Consider the following 26,550-nt stretch of genomic DNA (forward strand, 5'->3'; position numbering starts at 1 on the left):
CAGTGTGCAACAGCATTTAATGTGCAAAAGAGACAATGAATTAGCCAGCTATGAATTTATTGGTATTCCCATCTTCACAGCAGGAACAAGCAGTCGAAGGCACCGTGGCTTGGTGTACTGCCAATCCACTCAACCATGCCACCCTCAAACACAGCTCCCACCAATAGCAAAATTACAGGTGAGTCTACCATATAGGGGTCCCAAGTGCAATAATTAGTTACATATCATTCAATCATAAACTAAAACCAATGAAGTATAAAGTGACCTAATGCACTTAACTCATCAGTTCAAATTGCTCCTATTCGTAATGTTGCCGATGTGAAGAGAGCTGGAACCAGCAAAAAGGGTACTCCAGTTGCAAAAAGTTCTAAAGCTTCTCTCCACATAAATCCTAACTTTGCAAGTGACATTAAAAGTATTTCACAGTATGAGTGGAGTGTTCATGAAATGCTTCAGACACCCATAAATAAATACTTTACTCAACTCTCTGTGATAACTCTATCACCACTAATCCACCTTTGTGACACCAATATTCTCAGGACCACATCCTCCACCTATATAATCTTACATCAGGCTTATGGATTTGAGTGTACAATCCAACTTATCACTTGAACATGTGTCAAGGTATGTTTCTTGTCTAGTGTTACAAAACTGGTCTTATTTCTGTCAGGTCTTTCACACATCTTTACCAGAGGTCAAAGGTAAGAGCCTCTACTCTGAGCTCAACCTACTCCCACCCCCTCTCTTATCAGTATTTCTTCTTTTTGGATTTATGCTTTTTGTATTGACGGCTGCGCTGCTTGCTGGCTGTCTGGAGCTTTTCCGTGTTTCTGTTGTCACTGTCGCTGTCTGATTCCCTCGCCTGTCCTCCTCCACCACTGCTGGAGCAGTTCCCAAGGGCTGGGTCCCTCGGTAGACGATTTTCCCACGCAGGCTGATGTGACCTGGACATATACTCTGACATCGGATCGAACTGGGGCATCTGAGCTGGGAGGCCCACTTGTGCCATTGCCTGATAGTATTGCTGCTGCTGAGCCATCTGAGAATTGATGTGGTACTGCTGCAGGGCATACGTGTTCATCTGAAAAGAGGAGCAGACCAGAATGGTGACCCACTGCAAGGTTTCAGCCCCCGTCCCATCTCCGTTCTGCCCACCCCAGACAACACCATGTTCCCCTCCCCCTCTGTGCGCACTGAAGATATCCACAGTCCAGTTTCGCAAGCACTGGTTCCCCTCAGACACGCTGAGCCAAGCATGGTCATCTTCTTCCACAAGATTGTTTGGAATTTAACCACCAGCTTGTCCAGCGACAGTGTAAGCCCAAGCCCCCTAGCCCATTGACATTGCCAACATTGGCATAAGGTGCAGCAGCAGTGAAAAGGTGAACATGATCGTGGGATCGAAGCTGGGGAGACAAGATGATGAGACCCAGGGAGTGTTACTCAACAGGTTCAAAGCTCAGGTGCATGGCTAACTCTCATGGATTGAACTCAGTTTTGACCTGGAGAGGTGACCAGTGAAGTACAGAGCCAGGTTACTAACAGAACGGAATGACCAGGACCATGAACAATGAAAAAAATAAAAGACTTGCATTTATATAGTACCTTCCACAACCTCAGGATGTCCCAAAGAGTTTTATAGCTAATGGAGTGCTGTCTTGTTGTAATGTTGGAAGTGCAGCATATAACCACAGCTTAGATAGATCAGAATAATACTGGCAGTAATAGCGTTAAATTATGAGGTAATGTTATACAAACTAAACTAACATTCTCTCTCTCTCTCTCTCTCTCCGCACCACCAGGTAAAGATTTAGGGGTGCTTCAGATCACGAATAGGCTTGATGGAGAGAAACTATTTCCCATAATGAACAGATGATCAACAGCATGTGGATGCAACCTTAAAATGAGAGTCAGTACATTCAGGGGCTTTGACAGGAAGCACTGTTTCCCTCAAAGGAAGTGGAAACCCACAACCCCTGCCCCCAATAAAACTGTTGATGCTGGGGCTCAACTGAAAATTCTGAAGTGAGCTGTACTTTGTTATGAAAGGTTGGCAATGGTCATGGAACCAAGGTGAGAAGGTGGAGTAAAGATATAGATCAGCCATCGTCTAATTTAGTGACAAAAATCCACAAGGGATGAATGGCCTCCTCCTGTTCCTATATTCGCCTCTAAACCAGAACAGTGAGAAGAACCTTTCTGTCTTCTTCAAAAGTTCCACTGGCCTTGACAATGTTTGATCTGAAATGCCCACTGTCCAGTGTGTAACACTCATTCAGCAGTGCATTGTCAGCCTAGAGTTTGTGCTCAAACCTTCTCGCACAGCACTTCAGAGAACATCTCTGGGACACCCACACCAACCGACCCTACCACCCCTTGGCCAGACATTTCAACTCTCCCTTCCGCTCTGCCGAGGACATGCAGGTCTTGGGCCTCCTCCATCGCCACTCCCTCACCACCTGACATCTGGAGGAAGAAAGCCTCATTTTCCGCCTCAGGACCCTTCAACCCCATGGCATCAATGTGGACTTCACCAGTTTCCTCATTTCCCCTTCCCCTACCTCACCCCAGCTCAGCCCTGCCCCCATGACCTGTCCCACCTGCCAATCTTATTTTCCAACTATCCGCTCCACCCTCCCCTCCGACCTATCACCTTTACCTCCACCTCCATCCACCTATTGCACTGTCAGCTACCTTCTCCACAGCCCCACCCCCCCTCCCATTTATCCCTACACCCTAGAGGCTCCCAGCCTAATTCCTGATGAAGGGCTTTTGCCCAAAACATCGATTTTCATGCTCCCCAGATGCTGCATGACCTGCTGTGCTTTTCCAACACTACACTAATCTTAACTCAAACCTCGGTCAGTCAATGAGTGAGCTTATATAGTTATTCAATAGGTTTATGGAGAACAGATAAATAGATTGCCAATGGGATGCTCATTACATGGTCCAGCTAAGCTTCAACTCCATCATCTTCCAGTACCAATTTCCATTTCAGCTTCATCCACCTGATTCCTTCTGTGACTGAAATCATCTTTTTCTAAAGCCTTCAATCCCGGACAAGTCCCAAATTGTCTAACAATAATCTGCACATACCCATTAAATCTTCTCTTGCCAATCATCCCAGACTGCTAATCCCAAGGGATTCCAAACTGGCCTACTATCACCAATGGATTGTCAGCCATCTTATTCCCACATTATACTTCAATACAATACTGCACGTAAATTTCTGTATAAATCTGTTAAAATTTTAATGAATTAAAATTCGCAAAAGCAGCCATTTGGAATATTGAGCTTTCTAACAACAAAATGCTGTGGAACAGCTACTTCAATGGCCTGATTATAAATTCATGTTTATTTTACAATTTATTTTCAAAACTACGCACTTCAGCAACAAAATCATTTTGTGCTGATATGCTCCTGCCCTCTGCCCACCAGGGGAAACAGTTTCTCTTCCTTTAAGTCACCCCCGAAGTCTTTACTCTGGGTGGGAGAATACAAGTTTAGTTTGTGTAACATTATCTCATAAGTTAACCCTTTCAGATCTAATATTCTTCTGGTGCAGCTCTGCTGTAGTTACATACCTTTATTTCTAACATTACTTTGGTTAACTTTTCCATCATTATACAACCACATATCCTCCAGTAATGGTAACCCTTTGATATATGGTTTACCCTCTGATAAAATAATGAACCCTTCCATACATCCCCAGATTAAATACTGTGCTCTTTGATAAGACAAATACACTTTCTCACAAAATAGTGTACCATCTGATAAAGTACTCTCTGTTATAAAATTATTGTCTAACAAGAACAGTGCCCTTTCTGACATATCGTCTGGCAAATTATTGTCCTCTGTGATAATGACTTACTCTCTGATAAAACAATGTACCCCCTGTGGTGTAATAGTGTACCCTCTGACTTACCAATAGCAGCTTCACGGAGGATTTTCTAGTATATGTAAAAATGGTACATGTGCGTGCATTTTGTCCATCATAATCCAGATGTCACACTTTGTTACAGATGCAAAACAAGCTTTAAAAAAGAGAAAGAAAGCCAGTCACCTATTGCTTCTGACCCAGGGCCTGAATCTGAGTATTTTCCAATCCTCACTGTTCCCTTGTGTAACAATTAAACTTAAAATCGATCTACCAGCCTGTACTTACGCAACAATTAAACTCTACAGCTTTCACTAATTGACCTTAGAAGTATTTGGGGTGGCACGGTGACTCAGTGGTTAGCACTGCTGTCTCACAGCATCAGGGTCCCAGGTTCGATTCCAGCCTCAGGCGACTGTCCGTATAGAGTTTGCAAATTCTCCCCTTGTCTGTGTGGGTTTCCTCTGGGTTTCCTCCCATAGTCCAAAGATGTGCAGGTCAGGTGAATTGGCCATGCTAATTTGCCCATAGTGTCAGGGGCATTAGTCACAGGGAAATGGGTCTGGGTGGGTTCCCCTTCAGAGGGTCAGTGTGGACTGGTTGGGCCGATGGGCCTGATTCCACACTGTAGGGAATCTAATCTAATCTATTATAACATATTGTAAATCACAGTCTCGCAGGAAGTGAGGACTGCAAATGCTGGTGAGTCAGAGTTAAAAAGTGTAGCACTGGAAAAGCACAGCAGGTCAGGCAGCAGGAGAGTCGGCATTTCGGGCATAAACCCTTCACAACTATCAGTCAGCAAAAATGCCTCACAGTTAATATTTATACTTTGTTTTAATATTAGATTGTTTTCTTTTCATCAAGCTCACACCACCTCTGCTCCCGGATCTTGGTTAATATTGTTAGTGGATCACTAGTGCAGTTTTCTTTTAGATTAAAAGAGTAAAGGTAAGAATTATAAATACTGTCCTCTTCCATTGCAATTCCCCAGCTCAGCACATCTGCTACTGGAACCCAGATCCATGCCTGTCATCTTCAGATAAATTTGTTCCGGTGAACTCTACTCTCTTGGAAGGCTTGCCATTCAGGATCTATGAATTTCAAATTGCACCCGTATCTCAATTTCCAGTAAATTCCATTCATCCTCTGCTGGCTAACCTTGGTCTAAAACCTTCCATTTTAAAATCTTTGTTGTGTTAAAATCTCTTGTGTTAAAATCTCTTCACAGCAGAGCTTCTCCTACTCTTGAAAGTCTCTACCATCTCTTGAACGATCCCTCCACTCCTCTGCCTCTTTCTGGACATGTGTCCTTTGACCCCACAGGTGAGGCTGCTTAGACCTCAGACTCTGAAATGTCTCCTTAAAGCCTTTTGCCTCTCCCCCCACCTTTTAAAGATGCATGTTCCAACCCATTTCTTCGACCATGCTTTGATCACCTACTCTCACAGCCATGTCTTTGCCTCAGCATCCACTTTAACGGATTATGTCTCTGCAAAGCACCTTGGGACGTTCCTGCACATTAAAGTCACTATATAAATGCAAGCTGTTGTAAGGAATACAATCTGTGTCCTTGAAAAAGCGGCAGATTACCTATTGTACAAGACTATAGGCCTGACAGACTTCGAAGGTCCGCTCCATTGGGCTTCATAACTTCATACTTACCATAGTTTGCCAGTAGTAAGGGTCAGGGTTGAAGTGGTTGTTCATGGAGTATGGTGGAGTTGGATACAGCGAAGAACCTGGTCTGTCTTGGAATGGAGAGTTCCTTAAACAGAACACAGTAAATGTGTTATTAGAAGACTGAGGGAGACAAGGAGGGACATGTACATGACCCTTGGAGCACTGCACTATAACGGCAGCAAGGTTTTAAAATATTCACCTTGACTCTCAAATCCCTCCTCCATGGCCTCACCCTACTGGTTTCTCTGCAAACTTATCCAGTTTTAGAATTCTCCAAGATCTCTGTGCCCCTCCAGTTCAGGTGTTCGGTGCATTCCTGACTTTCATCGCTCCACCTCTAGCAGTTTCAGCTGTTGGGCCCCAAAGTCTGGAGCGCTCTCTTAAAACTATCCTATCACTTTCATTTTCATTTAAAACCATCCTTAAAACCTACCTGTTATACCAACATCGGTCAGTCCAAAAATCAGTTTCAGGTGCTATATAAATGCAGGTTGTAAGCGCATACAGAACGACAGAGGACTATACCATTTGTACCAAGAGGGATAATTAAACTTCACAGAGGTTCCCTACCTGAATACATTTCTATCCCGTTTTCTCTTGGTAATCATCCAGTTACAGTTTGACCACATTAAAGCTTTTTGTCTGAATGATTTCCTGAGGTGACAAGTTTCACATCCTAAGCAGTGAGAAATTAAATTGCCCCTTATTTCTTTATCTCGGGAGTCTGAAAACTACAGCGTCAAAGACTCTTCAACATCTGATCTGCAGCTCTCAACCTTTTCCTATTGGGTCACATTAACATGAAAAACTCCTTTAAGAAATGAAATTTTAAAAAATAATTGTAAGAAATTTTTTATTATGGAGGTAAAAGTCTAAATGCTGTGCAGCAACTTTATGGTTTCAAATCATTGTATATAAAAAAAATTATGTTCTAAGCAAACTTGTTTGAAAGGTATGACGATACCATGATTATAGACTATACCTTAGGTTTGGTGACAAATTTTTAAGGCTATGACCACGGTTTTGTCTTTAATTCTGCAGTGAGTAACTATCTTCCTGTCACCCCAAACCTTGTCAAGGCACAAGTCAGGAGTGATGGGATATTCTCCATATTCCTGGATGTGTGCAGCTCCAAAGACACACGGCATCATCAAACACAGCCGATCTGACTGGGATCCCATCTAGCACCTTCAACACTTATGCTCTTCACCTCTAATGTATGTGGCAGTAGTCTGCACCCCAATAAGATGGCAGGGATTGGGGTGGGGGTGGGGGAACTGTGTTGTGGCAACATCAAATTGACAGAATGTGTAAATTGCTCAGAGATGCTCACCTGGCCCGATTGAGAGCTAACTCCTTCGTTTAATTTTCATGTCCCCATTTCCAGCAACATTGGGAACCTTCCAAATTTCCAAACAGAGCCTTATGACAGCAGTCGAGACAGGAAGCTAAGTGACATGGGCTTATTGAATTGTGCCAACCCACAGATTGATGCTCCAACACACTCAGCTACAAGCTACCAGGTTGGATTGCTTCCTTTGATTAATACGTATTAATATCCCATCCCCCCCTCACCCCCAGAGTTGGTTAACTCAGTTGGCAGTATGACTGGTTTGTAATGCCGTGATGCCAACAGCATGTGTTCAATTCCATACCTGCTGTGGTTACCACAAAGGCTCCACCTTCTCAACCTCGCTCCCTCACCTTAGGCATGGTGACCCTCAGGTTAAACAACCACCAGTCATCTCTCTCTCTCTCTAACAAGAGAGCAGCCCTTTGGCCCTCTGGGACTATGCTGACTATATTTAATACCTTGCTTTCTTTCACTCCTTCTCTCCTGGTTCTTGCATTCCTTAGATATAGCAGCCTGGAAAGGACCCAGTATGAGGTCTCAAAAACCTCTAGAACCTGCAGAAAGGTCTCACATTTTGCTTTGTAGCAATGGAAAAGGTTTATTGTGTACCTGAAGCTCTCTTGTGTTGCTCGGCATGGAGTGTTTTCCACTCCCAAGTGTGCTGTGCTTGGTTCCGCTGTGTGGGAGCTCCCTGAAACACAGATAAACACACCTGGCCAAATACTATTACAAAACACATTGTTCACAGTTAAACTCATTAGTTACAATGCATTGTCAAAAAAATCTCAAGCCGCCACACCTTGTTTTACACAATACAGTGTCAGTATTAGAAAGATAGGACTCTTCAAGGAACAACCAGAACAGCTTCACAGCTGACTGAAAGTAGCAATGGACTTTATATTCAAATTATTACCTGGTTGGTAAAAGAAAACTGGGTAGGCCCCTTCCAATTCCGTTTTAATTTAGTCCCCTCCCTCTCTTCTTGCCCTGTTCCTGGTGTGTGGTGTGTCTTGTTAATTGCTGGTTTAACAGATTATTTGGTGGTGGGTCATCAGGCGCTCTGGGGACGTAGTGGTAATGCCCCTAAATCTGAAGTGGGAGACGTGGATTCAGGCCGTACCTGCTCCAGAGTTGTATAATAACATCTCTGAAAAGGCTGATTAGAAAATATCAAGAACGGGGTCCTTGTTATTGTGCACTACCCCTGGCAAGCACTGCCTGCAATTTCTCAATTGTTAAATAGGTGAGTTGGTGGTGTATCAACAAATAAGTTGGGTCCTTGGAGGGATCTCATGGTGCAATGGTTTATTTTTTACCAATGGTTGGAGGCCTCCTGCTTCAGAGGACCTGTGATTGAGTTAAAAAACAAACTAGGTTCTTGAGTGAGTGATTTGACAGTAGATCTTTTTGTTTTAGAAAAGATTGTTCTTATGTGGATACGTGTGCATCATCTCTCTCTCTCCAATACTATTTTGATTTATTCCCTCGCTCTTTTCCTATCTTTCTTTGATTTTTGTTTAAGAAGGGTAGCAGGAATAATCCAGGTGATTATAGACCAGTGAGACTGATGTCAGTGGTAGGGAAGATGCTGGAGGAGCTACTGATGGATAGGATCAATTCCCATTTGGAAGAAAATGGGCTTATCAGTGATGAACAGCATAGTTTTGTGCAGGGAAGGTCATGTCTTATCAACTTAGTAGAATTCTTTGAGGAGGTGACAAAGTTGATTGATGAGGGAAGGACGGTAGATGTCATATACATGAACTTTAGTAAGGCATTTGAAAAGGTTCCCCATGGTAAGCTGATGGGAGAAAGTGAAGTCACTTGGAGTCCAGGGTAGATTGCTAGATGGATAGAAAACTGGCTGGGCAGCAGGAGACAGAGAGTAGTAGTGGAAGGGAGTTTCTCAAAATGGAGACCGGTGACCAGCAGTGTTCCACAGGGATCTGTGCTGGGACCACTATTGTTTGTGATGTATGTAAATGATTTGGAGGAAGGTATAGATGGTCTGAGTAGCAAGTTTGCTGATGACGCTAAGATTGGTGGTGTAGCAGATAGTGAAGGGGACTGTCAGAGAATACAGCAGAATATAGACAGATTGGAGAGATCGGCAGAGAAATGGCAGATGGAGTTCAATCCAGGCAAATGTGAGGTGATGTATTTTGGAAGATCCATTTCAAAAGTAGAATATACGGTAAATGGAAAAGTCCTGGGAAAAATTGATGTAGAGAGAGATCTGGATGTTCAGGACCATTGTCCCCTAAGGTGGCAACGCAGGTTGACAGAGTGGTCAAGACGACATACAGCATGCTTTCCTTCATCAGACGGTGTACTGAGTACAGGAGTCAGCAGGTCATGTTACAGTTGTACAAGACTTTGGTTCAGCCACATTTGGAATACTGCCAACGTTCTGGTTGCCACACTATCAAACAAATGTGGAGGCTTTGGAGGGGGTGCAGAGGAGGCTCACTGGGATGTTGCCTGGTGTAGAGGGTGCTAGCTATGAGGAGAGGTTGAGTAGATTAGGATTGTTTTCATTGGAAAGACGAAGGTTGAGGGGGGACCTGATTGAGGTCAACAAAATCATGAGAGATATCGACAGGGCGGGTAGCAAGGTGCTTTTTCCCCAGAGTGGGGCACTCAGTTACTAGGGGTCATGAGTTCAAGGTTAGAGGGGAAAAGTTCAAGGGAGATATGCATGGAAAGTTCTTTACGCAGAGGGTGGAACGCGGCAGAGACAGTAGAGGCAGGTACAAGAGCGTCAATTAGACAGATATCTGAATGGGCAGGGAGCAGAGGGATACTGATCCTTAGAAAATAGGCAGCAAGTTTAGATAGACAATCTGGATTGGCAGAGGCTTGGTGGGCCGAAGGGTCTGTTCCTGTGCTGTAAATTTCTTTGTTACACTTAGATCAGGATCTGATACCTTGACTGATTTTCCTCCTCAGAGAATAGATCAGACTGAGATCAATGAAAGTGTGGAGTAGCACTCTTGCCCTAACTCACCTTTCCAGCTTGGTGAGAAGGGAGGGACTCCCATGCTGTGAGAGGTGGTTTTCGGCTGTGATATTAAAGGCTTCATTTCAGGTCAGCATGAGAGATCCCATAGCAGCCATTCTGAAGGAGAGCACTGAAGTTCTCACTGGCATCCTGGGCCAATGCATATCTCTCAACAGAAATCATGAAAACAAATGATTTGGGTCATTGGTGTTTGTAACACCTTGCTATCCACACGCTGGCTGCCACGTTTCCCACATTGTTAGAGTGGCCACACTTCCAAAATAGTTTATTGGTTGTCAAGTGCTTTAGGACACCTTGAACTGGTGAAAGGTGCTATTAAAATTCAGGGCTGCCTTTACTGTCCGCCACTACCAGAGTTATTCTGCTGTATAGTGACAGTGTTACAGCCAAACTGCCACTCAACAGGGAAAAACAGATGCTTTTTCTTTGCAGTGAAATAGCAACATTGTCAATTCTCCTTCCCAGCTCCCAGACTGCCTCAGTCATTCTCAGCTCCCGGACTGCCTCAGTCATTCCCAGCTCCCGGACTGCCTCAGTCATTCCCAGCTCCCGGACTGCCTCAGTCATTCCCAGCTCCCGGACTGCCTCAGTCAGTCCCAGCTCCCGGACTGCCTCAGTCAGTCCCAGCTCCCGGAGTGCCTCAGTCAGTCCCAGCTCCCGGACTGCCTCAGTCAGTCCCAGCTCCCGGACTGCCTCAGTCAGTCCCAGCTCCCGGACTGCCTCAGTCAGTCCCAGCTCCCGGACTGCCTCAGTCAGTCCCAGCTCCCGGACTGCCTCAGTCAGTCCCAGCTCCCGGACTGCCTCAGTCAGTCCCAGCTCCCGGACTGCCTCAGTCAGTCCCAACTCCCGGACTGCCTCAGTCATTCCCAGCTCCCGGACTGCTTCAATTATTCCCAACTCCCGGACTGCCTCAGTCATTCCCAGCTCCCGGACTGCTTCAGTCATTCCCAGCTCCCGGACTGCTTCAATTATTCCCAACTCCCAGACTGCCTCAATCATTCCCAGCTCCCGGACTGCCTCAATCATTCCCAACTCCCGAACTGCCTCAGTCATTCCCAGCTCCTGGACTGCTTCAGTCATTCCCAACTCCCGGACTGCCTCAATCATTCCCAGCTCCCAGACTGCTTCAGTCATTCCCAGCTCCTGGACTGCATCAGTCATTCCCAGCTCCTGGACTGCATCAGTCATTCCCAGCTCCCGGACTGCCTCAGTCATTCCCAGCTCCCAGACTGCTTCAATTATTCCCAGCTCCCAGCCTGCCTCAGTCATTCCCAGCTCCCGGACTGCCTCAGTCATTCCCAGCTCCCGGACTGCCTCAGTCATTCCCAGCTCCCGGACTGCCTCAGTCATTCCCAGCTCCCGGACTGCTTCAAGCTACACAGCATTACTGAGTGCAAAGGCCTCTAGCCACTTGGATGTTTGACGGATGGACCACTCTCGGGGGAAGCCAGGAGACTCTAACACTGTTCTACCTCCAATATAACAGAAACCAGGGCCTCGAAATCTCCTGGCTGTAACCTGTTAAAACGCAGAAGCATGTGACATACCAGAGCGAAACTGCAGATTCAGCGGTCTGCCATATAATCTGATTCCATTTAGCAAGGTGATGGCATATGGAACGGACTCGGTGTGCTTGAAGCAGACAAACCCATAGGACTTCTGCCTGCCATCTTTGTCTTTAGCTATGTGCACCTTTGTCAAAGGTCCAGCCTGCAATCACACACAAAGTACAAGTCAGCTGACTGAGCCACTAGCACCATGTGGACTCACAGTACATTCACCCCAACGTGTCTGCAGTGCTTCTGTCTAAAGATATTTGGACAAATACTTGGAAGATTCTGTGGGGAGAGAAGAGCAGAAATAACTTAGAAGCTCAGCCAAAGAGCTGGCAGAGACCTGTTGAACTGAATGGCCTCCTTCTGTGCTAAAACTTTGATTCGAAGAGATGAAGTATGCTCCTGTTAACAAATATGATTGAGAATTATTACAAGCATACAGTGGATAGGGGAGTTAGACGGGCCGATTGTCATCTGCCTGAACCTGCTGCAGATTGCAGTTGATTTTGGTAGATGAGAGAAGGCAGTTTTACTGGGGCTAGCAATGGGAGCTGAGCATCATAGCTTCTGTGAAGGAAAAAGAATTTTACTTAGAATTATTAAATTAATACAGTAGTAAATAAATGTGAAATTCAGCTCAACAGACTCAAACCTTAGCTTTTAGCCATCTTCAAATCTTTTCCATCTAACTCCCTCAAGACAATTCTTCCTTTCACCTGTGATCTTCTACCTTCTCCTTAAAAACGTCTCTGCTGCCCACCTACTACTCTCTGTGGTCTCAAGAGACATGTTTTGCTCGTAAAAGGAGGTTGTGCAGGGTGACACAGAGAAGGTGGGAGAACGGGACGAGGTAGACTGCTCATTTGGAGAGCTCAGTCAGCAATGAAATAATTCTGTGGTGCAGGAGACCATCGAGAGATTTAAAAAAGGGGCAAAAAAAAAAGAACAGTTCACTTTGTGCCATACTCATCAAATCCCTGAACATTCTGCCTTTTCGGACAACAATGTATTCCAGACCCCTGCCACCCGATGCACGATAAAAGTTTAGATTAGAGAGTGGTGCTGGAAAAGCACAGCAGGTCAGGCAGCATCCGAGAAGCAGAAAAATCAACGTTTCGGGCAAAAGCCCTTCCCTCAGCAATGAAGGCAGGGAGCATGCACAATAAAAACTGTTTGATATCAGAGACCAAAACAGAAATTGCTTGAAAAATTGTTTTTAAGAAGGTCACTGAACCCGAAATGTTAATGCTGCTTTCTCTCCACAGATGCTGCCAGACCTGCTGAGATTTTCCAGCAATTCCTGTTTTTGTTTCTGCTTTCCAGCTTCTGCAGTTCTTTAGTTTTGTTTGTTTGGAGGTTTATTGTTTGATGGCACTTTTGCCAATCACAACTGCATAGCTGTCACAGACGTGGGTTCAAGTCTCCGACCAGCAGCTTTTTCCAGAGGGTGTTTAAGAAAGTTCATTTGAGCAGTCTTTTCAAGGGAGTGACATTTACTTAGGACTTGTGGGGTTGGCACAAGGGTACTTTCAGGGAATTCAGGTCTGGGGGAGATTTTCAGGTTCAGATTTGGGAGAAGAGAGCATTTTTGGAATGCATTTGGTAGGAGTATTTCAGAGTGGGCCCTGGAAGGAATGAGGGACTCAGTCATACAGCACGGAATCAGACCCTTCGGTCTAACCAGTCCATGCTGACCATAATTCCCAACAAAACTAGTCCCACCTGCCTGCGCTTGGCCCATATCTCTCCAAACATTTCCTATTCATGTACTTATCTAAATGGCTGCTCAACGTAGTAACCACACTGGCATCCACTACTTCCTCTGGAGCTTCATTCCACAAACAAACCACTCTCTGTAAAAAAAAATTTGTCCTTCGCATCCTTTTTAAATCTTTCTCATCTCACCTTAAAAATACTCCCCCTAGTCTTGAAATCCCCTACCCTAAGGAAAAGACATTTGCCACTCACCTTATCTATACCCATCATTATTTTATAAACCTCGGTAAGGTCACCCCTCAACCTCCGACACTCCAGTGAAAAAAGTCCCAGCCTTTCTTTATAACTCAAACCCTGCATTCCTGGAAACATCCTGGTAAACCTCTTCTGAACGCTCTCCAGCTGAATAATATCCTTCCGATAACAGGGAGACCGGAATGACAGAAATTATACTGGGGCACAACTTCGATGGCAGCCCCTGGGCTAGATGATGTGGTGTAGATTTATGGACATTGGTGGGAGGGGGTGTGGATGGCATCTTCATATTTGGGGAAGAACTTTTTTTGGGGATATTTCTCATGGATAGATTTTATGGAAATATTTCAGAATTGACTCTCACTAATGAGTGGGTTTGAAGGTTTTCCAGGAGATTAAAAGTTGCAGTAGTTCTTTTTATAGATATTTTGTAGAATACCTACAGTGTGGAAGCACGCCATTGGGCCCATTGAGTCCACACCGACCCTCTGAATAGTACCTCAGCCAGACCCACCCCATCCCTGTATTTGCTGTGGCTAATCCACCTAACCTGCACATCTTTGGACTGTGGGAGTAAATCAAAGCACCCAGAGGAAACCCAGGCAGACATAGGGAGAATGTGCAAACTCCAGACAGACTCCACAAATTCCCAGGGTGGAATCAAACCTGGCTCCCTGGTAGCGTGAGGAAACAGTGCTAACCACTGAGCCAAATTCGGTATCCATGAGGATGGCCTCAACCAGGATCTTGGGTTCAGGTCACACCACAGGTGACCCCACTGCACTACACGCTCTCTGTCTGTCTGTCTCTCTCTCTCTCACACACACACACACACACACACACACATTCCTACAGACCCATACACTCACACAGACCCTCTCTCATACACAAGCTCTCTCTCATATGCTCACACAGACACAGTCACTCATGCACCCTCTCACAGAATTACACCCCTTTACACTCACACTCATACACATACACTCTCACAAACACTCCTATTCCCACCCCCCCCCCCCCCCCCCCAAACACACACGCACAAGTTTGTGGGGTGAATTTGTATTTACAGAATTATATTTTATTTTGCTCAAAAACTGCATGAATTCATGTAAGATTCTGTAAATCCATTTCTTAGAAATACAATCGGCCTGAACATTGGGGCACAGACAGCCTCACACAGGGCACCTCACGCTTTCAAAGCAGAATCTTGAGATGACGTGGCACCTATTGTTAAAGTTCACTTGAGAATGTAACTGTGTCCTTGGATTTACACATGAAAGAACGAGTGCTTTCCAAATAAACCTGTTGGACTATAACCACTGAGCTGCCCCAATTTTTTTCAAATAAAATTCCTGAGGGACAATTTTCAGGAGATAGATCTTCAGGCAATTAGATTTTCTGGGTAAGACTTTTTTTAAAGTATGTAGAACAGTACAGATCAGCACAGTACAGGCCCTTCAACCCTTGATGTTGTGCCAACTTTTTATCCTACTGGAAGGTCAAACTAACCTACATACCCTTCATTTCACTAACATCCACACACCTATCCAAGTCACTTAAATTCCCAGATGGATCTGGGAGATATTACAGGTTGGGCTTCATTGTGATTAAGCAGTGTTATCAGGAATATTTTCAGGGTTAGGTCCAAAGGCATTTTGATGGGTATTTTCAAGGATATTCTCAAGGGCATTTTCAGAGGAAATGAAGGAGTATCCTGTGGGATATTTTCACTGGTATCTACAGGACTATTCTCATTGGGTACTTTCAGCAGTGTTCTGGGGGTGCATTCAGGGATGTTCTTGGTGGTATTGGAGTTATTCAAGGGTGCTTTCGGGGAATCAAAAACGGAAATTGCTGGAAAAGCTCAGCAGGTCTGGCAGCATTTGTGGAGAGAAATCAGAGTTAACGTTTCGGGTTGAGTGACCCTTCCTCAGAACCCGTTAAACATGATGTAGATGGCTTTGATCCTAGGTTGATTGAAAATACAAATGATGAAACTTGAGTTGGAATCCACATGGATTAGTGATGCTGGAAGAAGACCCCACCACCAGGGATATATTTCCCTCCCCACCCCTTTCCGCCTTCCGCAAAGACCGTTCCCTCCGTGACTACCTGGTCAAGTCCACACCCCCCTACAACCCACCCTCCCATTCTGGCACTTTCCCCTGCCACCGCAGGAACTGTAAAACCTGTGCCCACACCTCCTCCCTCACCTCTATCCAAGGCCCTAAAGGAGCCTTCCACATCCATCAAAGTTTTACTTGCACATCCACTAATATCATTTATTGTATCCGTTGCTCCCGATGTGGTCTCCTCTACATTGGGGAGACTGGGCACCTCCTAGCAGAGCGCTTTAGGGAGCAGCTCCGGGACACCCGCACCAATCAACCACACCACCCCGTGGTCCAACATTTCAACTCCCCCTCCCACTCTGCCAAGGACATGGAGGTCCTGGGCCTCCTTCACCGCCGCTCCCTCACCACCAGACGCCTGGAGGAAGAACGCCTCATCTTCCGCCTCGGAACACTTCAACCCCAGGGCATCAATGTGGACTTCAACAGTTTCCTCATTTCCCCTTCCACCACCTCACCCTAGTTCTAAACTTCCAGCTCAGTAGCTGTCCCCATGACTTGTCCGGACTTGTCCTACCTGCCTATCTCCTTTTCCACCTATCCACTCCACCCTCTCCTCCCTGACCTATCACTTTCATCCCCTCCCTCACTCACCCATTGTACTCTATGCTACTTTCTCCCCACCCCCACCCTCCTCTAGCTTATCTCTCCACCCTTCAGGCTCCCTGCCTTTATTCCTGATGAAGGGCTATTGCCCGAAACGTCGATTTCGCTGCTCGTTGGATGCTGCCTGAACTGCTGTGCTCTTCCAGCACCACTAATCCAGAATCTGGTTTCCAGCATCTGCAGTCATTGTTTTTACCTGGAATCCACATGGGGTGAGTCTGGCCGTGGAAACAGGTTTTAGTAAATATTTGGTCAAACTCAGTTTGTTTCTGATTTACAGCAGTTCTTTAGACTTTTACTCGTGGTACGTCTTAGAGTTTTCACAGGGGTACTTTCATATTTTCTGGGACATTCTTAGGGGTATTTTCAGAGCAATTCACAGGGATATTTTGAGATGTGTTCTGAGAGATAGTTTAAAGGGTATTCTGAGAGACATTGAGGAACCCTGTCAGGAGTATTTTCATGAGTATTTTCAGCAGTATTTTGAGGGATATTTTCAGAGGTATTTTGAGATACATTAAGGGATATTTTCAGTATTTTAAGGGACATGAAGGAATGTTTTCATGAGGATTTTCAGGGACTTGAAAGAGGTACATTGAGAGGTAATTAAGGAACACTAAAGGATACGTTCAGGGGCATTTTGCAGGACATTAAGGGATATTTTCAGGAGTATTTTAAGGAACGTTAAGGGATATTTTCAGGTGTATTTTGAGGGACATTAAGGGATATTTTCAGGAGTATTTTGAGGGACATTAAGGGATATTTTCAGGTGTATTTTGAGGGACATTAAGGGATATTTTCAGGTGTATTTTGAGGGACATTAAGGGATATTTTCAGGAGTATTTTAAGGGACATTAAGGGATATTTTCAGGTGTATTTTGAGGAACATTAAGGGATATATTCAGGTGTATTTTGAGGAACGTTAAGGGATATTTTCAGGAGTATTTTGAGGGACGTTAAGGGATATTTTCAGGAGTATTTTGAGGGACATTAAGGGATATTTTCAGGAGTATTTTAAGGGACATTAAGGGATATTTTCAGGTGTATTTTGAGGAACATTAAGGGATATTTTCAGGTGTATTTTGAGGAACATTAAGGGATATTTTCAGGAGTATTTTGAGGGACGTTAAGGGATATTTTCAGGAGTATTTTGAGGGACATTAAGGGATATTTTCAGGTGTATTTTGAGGGACATTAAGGGATATTTTCAGCTGTATTTTGAGGGACATTAAGGGATATTTTCAGGAGTATTTTGAGGGACATTAAGGGATATTTTCAGGTGTATTTTGAGGAACATTAAGGGATATTTTCAGGTGTATTTTGAGGAACATTAAGGGATATTTTCAGGTGTATTTTGAGGAACATTAAGGGATATTTTCAGGTGTATTTTGAGGAACATTAAGGGCTATTTTCAGGAGTATTTTGAGGGACATTAAGGGATATTTTCAGGAGTATTTTGAGGGACATTAAGGGATATTTTCAGGAGTATTTTGAGGGACATTAAGGGATATTTTCAGGTGTATTTTAAGGAACATTAAGGGATATTTTCAGGTGTATTTTGAGGGACATTAAGGGATATTTTCAGGAGTATTTTAAGGGACATTAAGGGATATTTTCAGGTGTATTTTGCAGGACATTAAGGGATATTTTCAGGAGTATTTTGAGGAACATTAAGGGATATTTTCAGCTGTATTTTGCAGGACATTAAGGGATATTTTCAGGTGTATTTTGAGGGACATTAAGGGATATTTTCAGGTGTATTTTGAGGGACATTAAGGGATATTTTCAGGTGTATTTTAAGGAACATTAAGGGATATTTTCAGCTGTATTTTAAGGAACATTAAGGGATATTTTCAGGTGTATTTTGAGGAACATTAAGGGATATTTTCAGGAGTATTTTGAGGGACATTAAGGGATATTTTCAGCTGTATTTTGAGGGACATTAAGGGATATTTTCAGGAGTATTTTGAGGGACATTAAGGGATATTTTCAGCTGTATTTTGAGGGACATTAAGGGATATTTTCAGCTGTATTTTGAGGAACATTAAGGGATATTTTCAGGTGTATTTTGAGGAACATTAAGGGATATTTTCAGGAGTATTTTGAGGGACATTAAGGGATATTTTCAGGAGTATTTTGAGGGACATTAAGGGATATTTTCAGGTGTATTTTGAGGAACATTAAGGGATATTTTCAGCTGTATTTTGAGGGACATTAAGGGATATTTTCAGGTGTATTTTGAGGAACATTAAGGGATATTTTCAGGAGTATTTTGAGGGACATTAAGGGATATTTTCAGCTGTATTTTGAGGAACATTAAGGGATATTTTCAGGAGTATTTTGAGGGACATTAAGAGATATTTTCAGCTGTATTTTGAGGGACATTAAGGGATATTTTCAGGTGTATTTTGAGGGATATTAAGGGATATTTTCAGGTGTATTTTAAGGAACATTAAGGGATATTTTCAGGAGTATTTTGAGGAACATTAAGGGATATTTTCAGGTGTATTTTGAGGGACATTAAGGGATATTTTCAGGAGTATTTTGAGGGACATTAAGGGATATTTTCAGGTGTATTTTGAGGGACATTAAGGGATATTTTCAGGAGTATTTTGAGGAACATTAAGGGATATTTTCAGGAGTATTTTGAGGGACATTAAGAGATATTTTCAGCTGTATTTTGAGGGACATTAAGGGATATTTTCAGGTGTATTTTGAGGGACATTAAGGGATATTTTCAGGTGTATTTTGAGGGATATTAAGGGATATTTTCAGGTGTATTTTGAGGAACATTAAGGGATATTTTCAGGTGTATTTTGAGGGACATTAAGGGATATTTTCAGGAGTATTTTGAGGGACATTAAGGGATATTTTCAGGTGTATTTTGAGGAACATTAAGGGATATTTTCAGGTGTATTTTGAGGAACATTAAGGGATATTTTCAGGTGTATTTTGAGGAACATTAAGGGATATTTTCAGGTGTATTTTGAGGAACATTAAGGGATATTTTCAGGAGTATTTTGAGGAACATTAAGGGATATTTTCAGGTGTATTTTGAGGGACATTAAGGGATATTTTCAGGTGTATTTTGAGGAACATTAAGGGATATTTTCAGGAGTATTTTGAGGAACATTAAGGGATATTTTCAGGAGTATTTTGAGGAACATTAAGGGATATTTTCAGGAGTATTTTGAGGGACATTAAGGGATATTTTCAGGTGTATTTTGAGGAACATTAAGGGATATTTTCAGGAGTATTTTGAGGGACATTAAGGGATATTTTCAGGTGTATTTTGAGGAACATTAAGGGATATTTTCAGGAGTATTTTGAGGAACATTAAGGGATATTTTCAGGAGTATTTTGAGGAACATTAAGGGATATTTTCAGGTGTATTTTGAGGGACATTAAGGGATATTTTCAGGAGTATTTTGAGGGACATTAAGAGATATTTTCAGCTGTATTTTGAGGGACATTAAGGGATATTTTCAGGTGTATTTTGAGGGACATTAAGGGATATTTTCAGGTGTATTTTGAGGGACATTGTGTGGTAATTTCTGGGATATTTTAACAGGAGATTTCTGGGATATTAGGGAATGTTCTGAGCAGGGGTTTAGATTCCTGCCCATTCCCTGTTTGTTTTATTCTCCCGCGATTTATTTCTCGAGTATTTATTTATTTTTGTTTTGAACCGGGCCGTGTACCTGCAGAAAGAGCTCGAACAGAATCTCCTCCCGGGTGTTACTGTCCAGATTCCCCACGAAGATTGTCCTGTCCGCCTCCTCCTGTTTACTCATGGCCCCGGCCCCGGGCCGCCTTCACTCTCCCTCCAGGCGAACATCAATCCCCGGCCCGAGGCCGCGCCGCCATCGGCCCCGAGCGGCTGCTGCAGCTGGAGGACCTCAGTGGAGACCTCCGGGCCACGAGGGGGAGCTGCGAGTGGAGGGCCCCCAGCAGAGACCTCCGGGCCACAAGGGGGAGCTGCAGCTGGAGGGCTTCAGTGGAGACCTCCGGGCCACGAGGGGGAGCTGCGAGTGGAGGGCCCCCAGCAGAGACCTCCGGGCCACAAGGGGGAGGTGCAGCTGGAGGGCTTCAGTGGAGACCTCCGGGCCACAAGGGGGAGCTGCAGGTGGAGGCTCCCCCAGCAGAGTCCTCCGGGCCTCAAGGGGGAGCTGTAGGTGGAGGCCCCCCAGCATACTCCTCCAGGCCACAAGGGGGAGCTGCTGGTGGAGGCCCCCCAGCAGAGTCCTCCGGGCCACAACGGGGAGATGCAGGTGGAGGACCCCCAGCAGAGACCTCCGGGCCACAAGGGGGAGCTACGGGTGGAGGGCCGCCAGCAAAGACCTCCGGGCCACAAGAGGGAGATGAGAGTGGATGGCCCCAGCAGAGACCTCCGGGCCACAAGGGAGAGCTGCAGGTGGAGGGCCGCCAGCAAAGACCTCCGGGCCACAAGAGGGAGATGAGAGTGGATGGCCCCAGCAGAGACCTCCGGGCCACAAAGGGGAGCTGCACTGGAGGACACTGGCGGAGACCTCCGGGCCACAAGGGGGGGCTGCAGCCGCAGGACGCGAGTGGTGACCTCCTGGCCAGATAGGGGCCGCTGCAAGGTGGAGGACTCCCAGCAGAGACCTCCGGGCCATATGGGGGCAAAGGAGCTGGAGGACTTGAATGGAGACCTCCAGGCCATATGGGGGCACTGCAGGTGGAGGACTTGAATGGAGACCTCCGGGCCATGTGATCGCACTCCAACAAGAGGATCCCAATAGAGACCTCCTGATTACAGTGGGGGCGCTATAGGAATGGGATCCAGTGGAAACCGAGATAAAAACAAGGACTGCAGATGGTGGAAACCAGAGTCTAGATTAGAGTGGTACAGCAGGTCAGGCAGCATCCTGACCTCTATTCCTGAGGAAGGGATTTTGCCCGAAACGTTGATTTTCCTGCTCCTCAGATGTGTGACCCCAGTGGAGACCTCCAGGCCACAGTGAGGCGCTGCAATGGGAGGACTCAGTGTATGATGTACTCCTTCTGGTAGGGGACAGTGCATCAGGAGGACCCAGAGTGTGGTGTACTCCCACTGGTAGGGGGGCAGTGTAGCGGGAGGACCCAGAGTGTGGAGTATTCCCACTGGTAGGGGGGCAGTGTAGCGGGAGGACCCAGAGTGTGGAGTACTCCCACTGGTAGGGGGCAGTGTAGCGGGAGGACCCAGAGTGTGGTGTACTCCCACTGGTAGGGGGCAGTGTAGCGGGAGGACCCAGAGTGTGGTGTACTCCCACTGGTAGGGGGCAGTGTAGTGGGAGGACCCAGAGTGTGGAGTACTCCCACTGGTAGGGGGCAGTGTAGCGGGAGGACCCAGAGTGTGGAGTACTCTGAGCTGGCACAAGTTGCCCCAGTGGTGAAGGGTGGGTTTGAATGTACCTGTTATAGGTATTGGAGCGAGAGGGGGCACTGCATGTGGAGGTTCATTGTTAGATTAGATTCCCCACAGTGTGGAAACAGGCCATTCGGCCCAACAAGACCACACCGACACTCCGAAGAGTAACCCTGTGCCTCTGACTAATGCACCTAACAACTATGAACAATTTAGCATGGCCACTTCACCTGCACATCTTTGGAATGTGGGAGGAAACTGGAGTCATAGAGTCATAGAGATGTACAGCATGGAAACAGACCCTTCGGTCCAATCCGTCCATGCTGACCAGATATCCCAAACCAACCTAGTCCCACCTGCCAGCACCCGGCCCATATCCCTCCAAACCCTTCGTATTCATGTACCCATCCAAATGCCTCTTAAATGTTGCAATTGTACCAGCCTCCACCACTTCCTCAGGCAGCTCATTCCATACACGTACCACCCTCTGTGTGAAAGTGTTGCCCCTTAGGTCTCTTTTATATCTTTCCCCTCTCACCCTAAACCTATGTCCTCTAGTTCTGGACTCCCCGACCCCAGGGAAAAGACTTGGTCTATTCACCCTATCCATGCCCCTCTATAAGGTCAGCCTCCGATGCTCCAGGGAAAACAGCCCCAGCCTATTCAGCCTCTCCCTGTAGCTCAAATCCTCCAATCCTGGCAACATCCTTGTCAATCTTTTCTGAACCCTTTCAAGTTTCACAACATCTTTCCGATAGGAAGGAGACCAGAATTGCACACAATATTCCAACAGTGGCCTAACCAATGTCCTGTACAGCCGCCTCCCAACTCCTGTACTCAATACTCTGGCCAATATAGGAAAGCATACCAAATGCCTTCTTCACTATCCTATCTACCTGCGACTCCATCTGCACTCCAAAGTCCCTTTATCGAACATAGAACATTACAGCGCAGTACAGGCCCTTCGGCCCTCGATGTTGCGCCGCCCTGTCATACTAATCTGAAGCCCATCTAACCTACACCACTCCATGTACGTCCATATGCCTGTCCAATGATGACTTAAATGCACTTAAACTTGGTGAATCTACTACCGTTGCAGGCAAAGCATTCCATACCCTTACTACTCTCTGAGTAAAGAAACTACCTCTGACATCTCTCTTATACATATCTCCCCTCAATTTAAAGTTGTGTCCCCTCGTGTTTGCCGTCCCCATACTTGGAAAAAGGCTCTCCCTGTCCACCCTATCTAACCCTCTGATTATCTTGTATGTCTCTATTAAGTCACCTCTCAACCTTCTTCTCTCTAACAAGAACAGCCTCAAGGCCCTCAGCCTTTCCTCGTAAGACATTCCTTCCATACCAGGCAACATCCTAGTAAATCTCCTCTGCACCCTTTCCTAAGCTTCCACATCCTTCTTATAATACGGTGACCAGAACTGTACACAATACTCCAAGTGTGGCCGTACCAGAGCTTTGTACAGCTGCAGCATAACCTCCTGGTTCCGGAACTCAATCCCTCTATTAATAAAGGCCAAAACACTGTATGCCTTCTTAACAACCCTGTCAACCTGGGTGGCAACTTTCAAGGATCTGTGTACATGGACACTGAGATCTCTCTGCTCATTTGCACTCCCAAGAATCTTACCATTAGCCCAGTACTTTGCATTCCGATTACTCCATCCAAAGTGTATCACACTTGTCCACATTAAACTCCATTTGCCACCTCTCAGTCTAGCCCTGCATCCTATCTATGTCTCTCTGCAACCTACTACATCCTTCGTCACTATCCACAACTCCACCGACCTTAGTGTCGTCTGCAAATTTACTAACCCACCCTTCTAAGCCCTCATCCAGGTCATTTAGAAAAATGACGAACAGCAGTGGACCCAACACCGACCCTTGCGGTACGCCGCTAGTAACTGGTCACCAAGATGAACATGTTCCATCAACTACAACCCTCTTGTTTTCTTTCAGTGAGCCAATTACTGATCCAAACTATGTCTCCCACAATCCCATTCCTCAACATTTTGTACAATAGCCTACTGTGGGGAACCTTATCGAACGCCTTGCTGAAATCCATATACACCACATCAACCAGTTTACTCTCATCTACCTGTTTGGTCACTGTCAAAAAAACTCAATAAGATTCGTTAGGCACGACCTACCCTTCACAAAACCGTGCTGACTGTCCCTGATCAGATTATTCTTTTCTAGATGGTTCTAAATCCTATCTCTTATAACCTTTTCCAACACTTTACCACCAACTGAAGTGAGACTCACTGGTCTGTAATTACCAGGGTTGTCTCTACTACCCTTTTTGAACAAGGGAACCACATTTGCTATCCTCCAGTCCTCAGGCACTATTCCTGGAGACAACGATGCTTTGAAGATCAATACCAAAGGCTCAGCAATCTCTTCCCTTGCTTCCCAGAGGATCCGAGGATAGATCCCATCCGGCTCAGGGGACTTGTCTATTTTCACACTCTGCAGTATTTCTCATACCTCTTCCTTGTGAACCTCAATCTCTTCTCGCCTAGATGCAAGTATCTCTGTATCTTCCTCGCCAACATTTTCATTTTCTATAGTGAATACTGTCGAAAAATATTTATTTAGTGCTTCCCCTATCTCCTCTGACTCCACACACAACTTCCCACTATTATCCTTGATTGGCCCTAATTTAACTCTCATAATTCTTTTATTCCTGACATACCTATGGAAAGCCTTAGGGTTAACCCTGATCCTATCCGCCAACAACTTCTCATGTCTCCTCCTGGCTCTTCTGAGCTCTCTTTTTAGGTCTTTCCTGACTTCCTTGTAACCCTCAAGCCCCCTAACTGAGTTTTCATATTTTGTCTTAACATAAGCCATCTTCTTCTTCTTGACCAGGGATTCCACTTCCTTAGTAAACCACGGCTCACGCGTTCTGTATCTTCCTCCCTGCCTGACAGGTACATACTTATCTAGGACACACAGGAGCTTTTCCTTGAATAAGCTCCACATTTTTAATGTGCTCATCCCCTGCAGTTTCCTTCCCCATTCTACGCTTCCTAAATCTTTCCTAATTGCATCGTAATTTCCCTTCCCCCAGCTGTAACTCTTGCTCGGTGGAGTACACCTATCCCTTTCCATCACTAAAGTAAACCTGACAGAATTGTGATCGCTGTCCCCAAAGTGCTCACCTACTTCCAACTCTAACACCTGGCCAGACTCGTTACCCAGTACTAAATCTAAAGTGGCATTGCCCCTTGTAGGCCTGTCTACATACTGTGTCAGGAAGCCCTCCTGCACACACTGGACAAAAACTGACCCATCTATAGTACTTGTACTGTAGTGATCCCAGTCAATATTTGGATAGTTGAAATCCCCCATGACAACTACCCTGCCCCTCTCACTCCTATCGAGAATCATCTTTGCTATCCTTTCCACAACATCTCTGGGACTATTCGGAGGCCTATAGAAAACTCCCAGCATGGTGACTTCTCCTTTCCTGTTTCTAACCTCAGCCCATACTACCTCAGTTAATGAGTCCCCAAACATTCTTTCTACAACTGTAATATTGTCCCTGATCAACAATGCCACACCTCCCCCTCTTTTACCATCTTCTCTGTCCTTACTGAAACATCTGAATCCTGGAACCTGCAACAGCCATTCCTGTCCCTGCTCTATCCATGTCACCGTAATGGCCACAACATTGACGTCCCAGGTACCAACCCACGCTGCCAGTTCACCCACTTTATTTCGGATGCTCCTCACGTTGAAGTACACACACTTCAAACCAGGTTCTCGCTTGCCAGTGTCAGATACTTGATTTAGGAACTCCCTACTCTCATCCTCTTCTGTACCTGTCCTACAATTTTGGTTCCCATCCCCCTGCTGTATTAGTTTAAATCCACCTTAATAGCTTTAGCGAATTTCCCACCCAGGGATATTGGTACCCCTCTGGTTAAGATGAAGACCATCCTGCTTGTAGAGGGCCCACCTACCCCAGAAAGAGCTCCAGTTACCCAAAAACCCGAAACCTTCCCTCCTGCACCATCCCTGTAACCACGTATTCAACTCCTTTCTCTCCCTACTCCTCACCTCACTAGCACATGGCATGTGCAGCAAACCAGAGACAACAACTCGGTTTGTCCTAGCTCTAAACTACCATCCTAGCTCCCTGAATTTCTGCCTCAAGTCTCTTTGTTCAGCAACACTCCCGAGGACCTTACCATTAAGTGTATAAGTCCTGCTAAGATTTGCTTTCCCAAAATGCAGCACCGCGCGTTTATCTGAATTAAACTCCATCTGCCACTTCTCAGCCCATTGGCCCATCTGGTCAAGATCCTGTTGTAATCTGAGGTAACCCTCTTCACTGTCCGCTACACCTCCAATGTTGGTGTCAGCTGCAAACTTACTAACTCTACCTCTTTTGCTTGTACGCAGACAACGTGAGGTTGGAATCAAACCTGGGACCCTGGCTCTGTGAGGCTGCAGTGCTAACCACTGAGCCACCGTGCCACCTCATGGTCAGAGCCAGCCTGGGCAGCCTTGTTTCGAGACAAATAACACTGCAGATGCTGGAATCCAAAGTAGACCAGCAGGAGGCTGGAAGAACCCAGCAGGCCAGACAGCATCAGGAGGGGGAGAAGTCAATGTTTCGGGTGTTACCCTTCCTCAGGACTGGAGCCTTAGTGTTTAACTGGGATGGAATAGTCATGTTCAGATGGGCCACTGTCAACAGAGATTGGGCACATGGTTCACGCAGTGACATACTCCCAGGCAGCTGGAGGTGTTCTGAGTAAGAGGTATCAACACTCAGAGTCATGGAGGTGTACAGACCCTTCAGTCCAACTTGTCCACATTCCCTAAACTAATCTAAGCCCATTTGCCAGCACTTGGCCCATATCCCTCTAAACCCTTCCTGTTCATATACCCATCCAGACTCAGTGAGCAAAGTACTCCTATCTGACAGGGGCGCTGGATGGAAGATGCAGATGTGTTT

General features: G+C 45.4%; 1 protein-coding gene and 1 long non-coding RNA gene across 3 annotated transcripts in view; one reads left to right on the plus strand and one right to left on the minus strand.

The window, feature by feature from the left end:
- On the minus strand, positions 1-20,116 carry LOC140486521 (splicing regulator RBM11-like). 2 transcript variants are annotated; one of them, XR_011962624.1, is made up of 6 exons: positions 19,900-20,116; positions 11,484-11,646; positions 7,524-7,605; positions 5,543-5,645; positions 3,926-4,034; positions 924-1,081 (listed from the first exon to the last, which is right to left on the minus strand). XR_011962624.1 is itself a non-coding variant. In XM_072585776.1 (5 exons), exons 1-5 carry the CDS (start codon positions 19,990-19,992, stop codon positions 749-751), a joined length of 774 nt encoding a protein of 257 aa, XP_072441877.1. In that variant the 5' UTR covers positions 19,993-20,116; the 3' UTR covers positions 1-748. The 2 variants fall into 2 exon arrangements, 1 of the variants encoding a protein (XP_072441877.1); XM_072585776.1 differs by lacking the exon at positions 3,926-4,034 and having other exon boundaries at positions 1-1,081.
- LOC140486522 (uncharacterized) overlaps positions 16,284-26,550 on the plus strand; it is a 14,913-nt gene continuing 4,646 nt past the window's right edge. The window contains exon 1 of the long non-coding RNA XR_011962625.1: positions 16,284-16,410. This is a non-coding gene — a long non-coding RNA (uncharacterized lncRNA). The remainder of the gene's footprint in view (positions 16,411-26,550) is intronic.

The sequence above is a fragment of the Chiloscyllium punctatum genome, chromosome 15, assembly GCF_047496795.1.
Source record: "Chiloscyllium punctatum isolate Juve2018m chromosome 15, sChiPun1.3, whole genome shotgun sequence".
Lineage (NCBI taxonomy): Eukaryota > Metazoa > Chordata > Chondrichthyes > Orectolobiformes > Hemiscylliidae > Chiloscyllium > Chiloscyllium punctatum.

What these genes read in the sequence shown, in the direction of transcription:
- LOC140486521 (XM_072585776.1), bottom strand. Translation starts at nt 19,992, where the DNA reads ATGAGTAAACAGGAGGAGGCGGACAGGACAATCTTCGTGGGGAATCTG. An exon ending in TGTTCGAGCTCTTTCTGCAG is followed by an intron (nt 11,647 to 19,899) that starts GTACACGGCCCG and finishes GTGTGATTGCAG; the next exon opens with GCTGGACCTTTGACAAAGGT. An exon ending in GAATCTGCAGTTTCGCTCTG is followed by an intron (nt 7,606 to 11,483) that starts GTATGTCACATG and finishes TCTGTGTTTCAG; the next exon opens with GGAGCTCCCACACAGCGGAA.